The 10,010-nt window shown below is 45.7% G+C and overlaps 1 protein-coding gene across 2 annotated transcripts in view; it reads left to right on the top strand.

The window, feature by feature from the left end:
• The window catches only part of KIAA0930 (KIAA0930 ortholog), a 145,668-nt gene that overhangs the window by 119,602 nt on the left and 16,056 nt on the right, over window positions 1-10,010 (top strand). The window contains exons 3-6 of one of the 2 annotated variants that reach the window (XM_034783969.1): window positions 734-838; window positions 2,197-2,274; window positions 4,544-4,645; window positions 6,149-6,289. In XM_034783969.1, the coding sequence (XP_034639860.1) occupies window positions 734-838; window positions 2,197-2,274; window positions 4,544-4,645; window positions 6,149-6,289 (426 nt within the window). Of the gene's footprint in view, window positions 1-730; window positions 839-2,196; window positions 2,275-4,543; window positions 4,646-6,148; window positions 6,290-10,010 lie in introns of both variants that reach the window. The other variant, XM_034783959.1, reaches the window with a different exon arrangement.

Raw genomic sequence — 10,010 nt, 5'->3', positions numbered from 1 at the left:
ATTTCAAATGCCTACAATATTCCTCTTTGCTTCCTGTCCATTGTATGCAGAATTGCTACAGAGTTGCTACAGTTCACCCCAAAGGTCTTTCACTGTGGGTTAAGTGATTCCTTACAAAGCACTTTCAAATCCATTGGAATGAAGGTTTCTCTACCTCATCAGATGCCTTTCATTTAGGATTGCTAAAGGATTCTTGCGGCTGCCCCCATCATTCCAAACAACCACCATTAGATTACATTATGCGTTAATCTGCTGACATATTTCACTTATATGGTGCCATTATCCTATCCCTTTTATGTGAGTATCTTATTTATGTGTTTGGTTAAAATATGACTAGCCAAAGCTCTAGGCACACACACAAACTTTACTTTTACAATAAATAAATGAGACCAATGTCCAAAACTAAAATCCCTTCCAAATTTTCAGAACTATAAAATCATTAGAAAATAACACTTCAGTGTATCTCCTGGGTCATCTAGTCCAGTCCCTTGCTATTGCAGGCTACTACTATCTCTCCCACATTCCCTATTCTACATTCATCCCTTACCTGCAACCCCAGAAAAAGCCTGCAAGAAGAGCTGGCATTGCCAGGTGATCTGAGGGTCAACAAATCCAGGCTCTGGCAGACAAATAAGGCAGTAAATTTCAAAGCAGAGGTTCAAAGTACTGTGCAGATGTGTGCACACAAATGGGTGTTCGTATATTATCCGGATGTCTTGTTTTCTATCAGCAGGTTGAAGTTGAAGTTTACCGTAGGGATTCTAAGAAGCTTCCTGGCCTGGGTGACCCAGACATCGATTGGGAGGAGAGCGTCTATCTGAACCTCATCCTGCAGAAGGTTACAAGAACCTCTTTCTCTTCTGATGCTCACTTTAGTCTCACAGACTATTCATGGTTATAGGGGTTTCAAAACCAGCTCTGGTCTACAATGTAGTTTGAGGCATTTAAGCAATTAGAGAAAAGAAAAAAAACAACCGACGTGTTTCATTTTGTCTCTCTGGGTCTGAGTGAACATACTGAACAGATGAAGTCGTCATGTTTTGTTTAGATTTCGATAACTACGTGATTCCGACCTAAAAAACATAAATCCACTAATGTTCAATGAATCTGTGCTGAGGTTTGTAACCAAATGGGAAAATAGGTGAGCTTCACCAAGTGATAAAAGAAGACTGTTTAAAAAAAAAAAAAAAAAAGAGCAACATCTTCATTAAGATTTGAAATGTTGATGCAATTAAGAAACCATTTTGAGCTCTTGCCAGTAGCACCACTGCATTTCCATGGAGTTGCTATTTGCCAGCTACTGGCAGCAAAAGTTTAGTAAGCCATTTCTCATCTGGAGAAGTCTGAAAGTAGTATAGGTTGTTTGTTTGGTTTTGGATTAACACATGGAGTGTTTAGTTAGTACATGTGTTATATTGGAGTTTTTGGGAGGCGGATTATTTTTATTACAATCATTCCAGATCCTTACCATATTTTGTTGATTATGATCTCAAAATGGGAGACCTTTCATTTATGGCACATGTACTGAGTTGTGTTCATTTTCCTTCTTTCTCGACCAAAAAGACTAATTCCAAAGTTGCTCCTCAGAGAGCAATTTTCACCATTATTTTTTGATGTAGAATATAATAGAACCATTTAACTGCAAATCAGAATTCTGAGATTATCAACACAGCTGGGAAAGGTTTGTTGCAAGGTTTGTTTTCTCAGATTCCGTGGCAGGGAACTTTATGGCTGTGGATATTTCCTGGATGTTGCCCTTTTTTATTAAGGTTTCCATTTTTTCCATGCCTAGGGAGTCAATTTTCATCCATTTCACCCTTAAACTAAATACTACATGTGGCACACCTACTCCTCCAGCTAACCCCTAACCTTGCATCTGAATAGAGTGCTAGAGGGATTCCCATACCCACATTCGTAGTCGATTGTACCCCGAAGTAAGGGTCTTTGCAGAGCTGTTAGATATTGAAGTAATGGTCAGAATAAGTGTGTCTTGGCTATGAATAAAACAGCAGTGGTTTCAGTGTGTTCAGTGAGCTGGGGCAGAAAGGAAATTGGAACGCAAAAATGTTTTTCTTTGAAGCTAGACAGAAAGATGAAAACCATGAATGTAGAGTGTTTACTGTTTTGTTCACTGATACTTAGCTCTGAACAGCTGTTTTCCCCACCCCCAATTGACACCTCTGTCGTCTGTTTCAGCTGGACTACGTGGTCACCTGTGCTGTGTGCACTCGCTCAGATGGAGGAGATATTCACATTCACAAAAAGAAATCTCAGGTGAGCGGATCCCACTATTGTTGAAGCTTCAAGGACAAACATTTTGCACCCAACTTTCCCACCCCTAACAACTGTATAAAAACCAGGGCAGCGAGTCTCAAGTTGTGGTCTATGGAGCTGCTTCACAAAGATGACACCCCATCTGTCTTCATGAAGTGACATTTCCTGTTAGTTACATCCCAAAGCAGAGCAGTTCAGCACTGGAATAAATTGCCTAGGGAGGTTGTGGAATCTCCATCAATGGAGATTTTTAAGATCAGGTTGGACAAACACCTGTCAGGGATGGTCTACTTTAGATAATACTTAGTCCTGCCTTGAATGCTGGGGACTGGACTAGATGACCTTTCAAGGTCCCTTCCAGTTCTCTGTGAATTTATTTCCAGCTTGTCTCCTTTAATGCCTTTGCTTTCTCATGTAACCAGCCATGATACTTTTGGCAGGGAAGGCATGAGATCAGGGCTGGGAGGATCCCTGCTTTCAGAAGTGGGAACTAGTGAATTAGGGGAACAGTTGACAAGGACCAGGACTGATTGTCCATGTCTAAAACCTTATTTAAATCTAAATAAAGTCATCCTCCTAGTTAAAAACAACAAAATACCCAACAATCTCTTGTTGAAATCTGTACAAGATTTATTGTCAAGGATTTTCCTTTTGAAGGCAACCTGGAATAGTCAGCTATAAAAGTGACCTCTGTGAACGTTGCTAGCTGTAGGCTTCGCTTATTTTGTACAAGGCAAAGACATAGCTTTGGGATGTGGGAAGAAAGAAAGAAAAACTTTTTCTTATAGAAAAGTTCTGTATGAGGCACACACACACACACACACACACACACACACACACACACACACTGACCGTGGCTCACTTACTGAAGTGGGGAGGAATGAAAATTCCTCAAAGAAAACAGTTTCAAAAGTCTTGATAACTCCACTTCTACATTTAATATCAGATCGTAGTATATCATATCAGTCTATCTGTATGCTATGACAAAAAATCAAGGTATATACATTGCATGCCTTCTTATGGGTACGTTCACCAGGTAAATGAAGGTGGGATTGTAGTGTGTGTAGACATATTGGCACCAGCTTTTAATCTAGCTACCATGGGTAATGAGAGTTGAACAGGATTACAGATTATGAAATGGAAGATTTGCTGCTTCTCAGTGATTACTGTAGATCTGCCATATTTGGGAAATCTTGTTAGCCTTTGCATTAGAAATTCTATAACTCGGTTTATTTTTCATATCAGTTGTCAACATGAAGCAACTTTTTTTTAATACTGCATGTACAAATTTGTATTCAGGATTGCTATGTCAGATCAAGCCTATAATCCATGTCCAATGTTTTACCTCCAGCCATGGTCCATGCTTGATGGTTTGACGCAGAGGTGTCAGATCCAGATCACTTGATATATTTATGTGGCCCATGTTGTGAGTGGATGTTCTGCAGCACCTCGTGGTTGTGAAGATAACATTCCAAATGTGAACAGAGAGTAAACCAAAGCCATGTTGTCATCCTGACTCTGAAAACAGGCAGCTGGAAACAATGCTATTTGGTGTGAACTCTTCCCCCACCCTCGTGCCCGTTATTTTCAGTAGGACATTACCTTTAAAGCATAAAGAGGACACTTTAAATGTCAGTGTCCACTATTTCATTAGTGGACATTTTAGACAATGAAATGGGAAAGGGGGTGAGAATTGGGAGTTGCTGCAGAGCGGAAGAAAGGAGGAGAGGCACCGAGAGGAAGAAAAAGGAGGATGGGGATGAAAGTGTAACATGGAACAGAAAAAGTAATAGCCCTAAAGAGGGGCATATTTTCTCAGCAAGTGATGTTGAAATCAATAACTTACAAAATAAATAACTAAACATTTATATCTGGGCTGTCGATTAATCACGGTTAACTCACCCCGCCGCCCCCCTCTAGGCGTCTTAAGCCTATTGTAGAGGTGTCGCAGTATTGCCGTCCTTACTTTTGCATTGCCTTCAGAGGTGGGTGACCAGAAAACAGTGGCTGCTGTCTGGCCATCCAGCTCTGAAGGCAGCGCTGCTGTCAGCAGCAGCACAGACATAAGGATGACATGTGGTGGGAGGGGCATAAACTACTACAGACACAAAGAAGTTTGAGACCCACGGACTTAAAGGAAGGTGAAATTCCCCTGTAATATGCCTTTGGCCAGTTCTGCAATGTTTTACTATGGGTTTATTTTTAAGTATTCATAATTGTACATACATTCAAGAAATAAGGTCGATAACATCTTCAAAATTTCTTTCAGCAAGTATTTGCATCTCCAAGCAAACACCCAATGGACAGCAAAGGAGAGGAATCAAAGATCAGCTACCCTAACATATTCTTCATGATTGATAACTTTGAAGAGGTGGGTCTGTTATTAGAGCGGAAAATTTTCCTCATTTTTGTCCTATAATCTCCCTTTTCTATTGTGTGTCCAACTTGATATATTCCCACCACTATATCACTGCCCTGGACCACAAGGCAATAGTTTACTTAATTAGTCTTCATGGAGCCCCCTGACCATGATCCAGCCAGCTGGGCAAAGCCATGATTTTTTTCCAGAAACATTAATCTTATGTGACACTCCCAGGGGTACCCAGGATTGGTGAGGCACCTCACCACCATCTGCCATTAGTGTTGAGGCAGCTTTGTCTGTGCCTAATTTGAACCAGCTCCCTGAATCCACCAGTCTCTGGTAACATGAGCACCACGTTCCAGACCTCTGCAGGCCTTGCTCCCTCTGTGCAGTTTAATGAAAGGCACACATCAACACCTGAGTGCTCTCCGCGTATTCCCTGGAGTGTCCAGCCCCTCATCCACTGAACACTCACAGAATTACCAGCCCTGCTGTTCCCAAAGGAACAGTACACACCAGCTTGTAGAATTCAGCTCCAGACCAGCATTTTGCTTGGCACCACAGCACGGAGATATATTTGCAATGAAAACAAGAATATGTTTATTATCAAAGACTAGAGATTCAGGACATAGTGAGTAAGGATATTGGAAACAAATGGATAAATATAAAACAAAATCATAACATGCTTTCTAGTGACTAAACTTAGCTAACAGGTTATCCTCCTCTCTAAGGCAGTTTATCTCATCCAAAGTCCTCTTCAGCGTTTTCAGCCAAGGTTGGCTGAGACCCTGTTTTCAGGAATGCAAACATGCTATCTGTTTACTTCCTAGGTGCAGGATGAAGGGTTATCTTCTTTGCTTTCTAGAAATACCCCAGAGATCATTATCTTTGCTCATAGACAGGATAATCACCTGGGCCTTGTTTTTTTCTGTGTGCTCCTTTCCTGTTGAGCTTACATCTTTAATATTTGACTTCATATGTAAATGGGCAACCCATTGTGTTTAACGGTACTTAATTTACGTTACAACAGAGTGATGCACATTTCTTACCTCCTATCTGGAGGAAAACTGGTTTTTTATCTTTGCTGGTGGTTGATCCCTTGATACAGACTTTACAAACCTATTTTCAGTATATAGACATAACTCCTTATATAGTATCTGTACATACAATTCACAACAGTATTAATGACCAGTGTGACACCGGCTTTCATTTGAAATCTCACATGACATACTGTGGTGAACTAGTACGTACACATGAAACTCATGAGATTTCTGTAACTCCTCCATACCCCATTGCCAGTTGGCATTAAGAAGTTCCTGGGTCGTAACTTAACATCCCAAACTTTCTGGGTGTTGGAAACACAGATCTAGATCTGAATTTTCCAAGTGGCCCCTGTCTGTACAATGGGCTGAAGTAAAACTCTGGATCCTGAACACACTCGAGCTATGTCTAAAGGATCTAATCTCTACAGCTTTTCCTTTAAGTATTTGGTTTCCTTGGATGCAATGGCAGGTGTTCAGTGACATGACCGTGGGGGAAGGCGAGATGGTCTGCGTGGAGCTGGTGGCCAGTGACAAAAGCAACACCTTCCAAGGAGTGATCTTCCAGGGATCCATCCGTTATGAAGCACTCAAGAAGGTCTATGACAACAGGGTAAGACACTTCCTCTCCAGAGAACCTCTTTTGCAGCAGTGGTGGTAGTGAAATTTCCATGATGTTTTCAGTACTATTGATGCTGCCATCAGCTTTTTGTCTTCTCAAGCTATTTATGCTGAGTGTCTGCTAGTCTTCATGGCTTTGAAAGTTACCAGAAACGGCTGTACGAAAATCCACTAGTTTTAGTTCACACAGCTGTGATGAACTGAAGTCATCAGAAGAGTCAGGCAACTCCTGATGTTTGACTGGGATTTAAAATTGGTAGGAACCCAAGAAATCTAAGTGAACCAGGTGTGAATCCTAAGAAACTTTCCAGTTCTGTAATAAAAAGAACGTTTTGCCATACCACTTTTTTGTATGATCCTCTTCTTTTCAGAGGTACCTATAGTTATCTTCTAAGAGCCGAGAAGACCCTCTTAGCATTTTTACACCTGTTGGTTTTAACCTTTCACTGTTGTGTCTTGTTACATAAATATAGTAACTCCTCACTTAAAGTCGGCCCGGTTAACATTGTTTCGTTGTTCTGTTTCTGATCAATTAGGGAACATGCTCGTTTAAAGTTGCACAATGCTCCCTTATAAGGTCATTTGGCAGCTGCCTGCTGTGTCCACTGCTTGCAGAAAGAGCAGCCCATTGGAGCTAGCTGGTGGGGGCTTGAAACCAGGGTGGACCGGCAGCCCTCCTATCAGCTTGGCAATCTCCCAGCAGGCTATCAATTGTCTGGGAGTTCAGCTGTCCCTCCCCCAACTGCCCTGTGCTGCTCCCGCACCTCTGCCTTGGAGCTGCTTCCGGGAGCCTCCTGCTTGCTGTGCTGGGGAGGAGGGGAGAGAGGGGCTAATGTCAGGGTGTCCCCCTCCCAGCTCCTGCCCCCAGTGCCAGCTCTGGCTTTTTTGCCGCCCTAGGCAAAAAAGCCACCTGCCGCCCCCCCCCTACCCCCCAGCGCGGCAGGGGAGGGCGCTGAGCCCTGCCACGGGCCCCCAATCCCCGACTGGCCGGAGTGCCAGGAGCAGGGCGGAGAGCCCGGCTGGGGCTCGCCACTCTCCCCGGCGGCCAGAGCGCCGGGAGCAGGGAGGAGAGCCCGACCGTGGCTCTCTGCTCTCCCTGGCGGCCAGAGTGTCGGGCGGAGAGACACCGGTGGCCAGAGCGCCAGGGGAGGACGGCAAGCCCGGCCGGGTCTCTCCGCTCTCCCCAGCAGCCAGAGCGCTGGGGGGGAGGGCGGCGAGCCCGGCCGGGGGGAGGGTGCCAGAGCGCCGGGGGGAGGGCGGCAAGCCCGCTGCAGCTTCCCTCTCCCTGGAGGCCGGAGCACCGCAGGGAGGGCGGCGAGCCCAGTCGCGGCCCTGCTCTCGGGCCGGAGGGCCCCGCCGCGCTGCCCCCCTCTAGGCGCCGCCCCAAGCACATGCTTGGTGGGCTGGTGCCTGGAGCCAGCCCTGCCTGACCCCCATCTCCACAGAGCGGGCGGGGACATGACAGGACTCAGGATGGAGGGAGCTTGCTGGCAGTAGCTGCTGTCTCAACTTGCTGATCTGCTTAAAAAGGCAGTGTACTTAGAGTGGGGTCAGCATACTTAAAGGGGCAATGCGCAGCTATATCTCACACACACGGTGTGTGTCTCTGTCTCTCTCTGCCATACTGTGTCTCCTCTCCAATTTGTGCTGCCTTGTAGAGTGTGAGGCTGCATTAACAACATGTTAACCATTGAGGGCTCAGCCAAGTGCTAGTTCATCTTTTAGCAGTAAGGCATTCCCTGGGAAATATCCCACCCTCTGACTCCACCCCCTCAACCAAGCTTCACAATCATCATTGCTGTGTACAGTATTAAATTGTTTGTTTAAAACTTATACTGTGTGTGTGTGTGTGTGTGTGTGTATGTGTATATATATATATATATATTATATATATTATATATAGTCTTTTGTCTGGCAAAAAAAATGTCCCTGGAACCTCCCCCCTCCATTTACATTAATTCTTATGGGGAAATCGGATTCACTTAACATCATTTTGCTTAAAGTAGCATTTTTCAGGAACATAACTACAACGTTAAGCAAGGAGTTACTGTATCTCTCTCTCTCGGGTGCATTCTGTATGTCCACGTGGTTTGAAAGGACTCCTGCAGTTTTTAACCGCTGAAGTATTAATTTGCTATGGAAATGTGAAATATTAACAGTAATGGCTTATAATTCACATACACTTGGTGTAGAATTCCAGAGAGAGTGAGAACCAGCAATAGAACCTCCCAGAGAGCTCAGCACGGAAGGCAGCTCTGACAAACATGCTAAAAAGTTGATCTTAACTAAGGAGGTTTGCCTCCCTCTACCATAAGCTCAAGCTAACTCTAGAAGACATTAGATCATTGGCTAGGCTTTATGTTTTGGAAATTTAAATTGTAAAATATACATCTCTGCCAAATGAGAGCAAATTCTAATTCTCAGATCCAACAGTCTGCTTCTGAATCCAGCAATATATGCATCAGTTCACCTGTGAGACCAGGGAGGGCTGTACCTATTCTATTTTGACTCCATAGACTTTTTCTCCCCCACCCACCTTAAAAGAGAGGGCCTGAATAATGTTGTCTCAAGAAAAATAGTTTTTGCTCCTGTATTAACATAGTTTCAGGAGACCATGGGACTGCTTCTCTAGCCCACCTATACCTCATGCCATGTGAGTCTACGGTTTTGTACAATCAGAAGGTGTGTCCGCACAGAAGACACAGTAGAGTGGAAAACGTCTAGTGGGAAGTCAAAATGTGGTGTATCTAATACACAGGAGGGCAAACTACGGCCCGCGGGCCACATCCGGCCCCTGGGACTGTCCTGTCCGGCCCCTGAGCTCCTGGCCCAGGATGCTAGTCCCCAGCCCCTCCCCTGCTGTTCCCCCTTCCCCGCAGCCTCAGCTCACTGTGCCACTGGTGCAATGCTCTGGGCGGCGGAGCAAAGAGCTCCTGGGGCAGCGCAGCTGCAGAGCCAGGGCCTGATCCGTGCTCCACCGGTGCTCCAGGCAGCGCGGTAAGGGGGGGGTGGATAGAGGGCAGGGGAGTTTGGGGGGTGGTCAGGAGCCAGGGGTGTGGATAGGGGTTGGGGTGGTCAGAGGGCAGGGAACGGGGGCATTGAATGGGAGCAGGGGTCCCAGGGGAGCAGTCAGGAAGGAGAGGCGGGGTTGGATGGGGCGGCGGGGGGCAGTTAGGGGCAGGGGGTCTGGGGGCGGTCAGGAAGAAGGTGTGGTTGGATGGGGCAGGGTCCCAGGGGGACAGTCAGGAAGGAGAGGGGGAGTTGGATGGGGCAGGGGATCCGGGACAGGTGGGGGACAGAGAGCAGAGGGGGTGGATGGGGCAGGAGTCCCCGGGGGGCCATCAGGGAGTGGGGAGGTTGGATGGGGCGGGAGTCCCAGGGGGACTGTCAGGAGGCGAGAAGCGGGAGCGGGGGTCAGATGGGGGTCAGGGGCCAGGCCACGCCTGGCTGTTTGGGAAGGCACAGCCTCCCCTAACCCGCCCTCCATACAATTTCAGAAACCTAATGCGGCCCTCAGGCCAAAAAGTTTGCCCGCCCCTGATCTAATACATAATAGCTAAGGAATGTCCCTGCATACTGCTAATGATGTATGTGTGTGATTTCACTGCAATTTCACGTTGTTATGTTAGCTGAAATAGACTAGTTAGATTTGTTAAGTACTCTAAGTTGCAGACTAGGGGGGGACTCTAAATCTGAACTTTGATCCATTGTCA

This window comes from Trachemys scripta, chromosome 1, assembly GCF_013100865.1.
Source record: "Trachemys scripta elegans isolate TJP31775 chromosome 1, CAS_Tse_1.0, whole genome shotgun sequence".
Taxonomy (NCBI): Eukaryota; Metazoa; Chordata; order Testudines; family Emydidae; genus Trachemys; species Trachemys scripta.
Note: the sequence above shows the minus strand (reverse complement) of the source record. Positions and strands in the feature narration are given on the sequence as shown.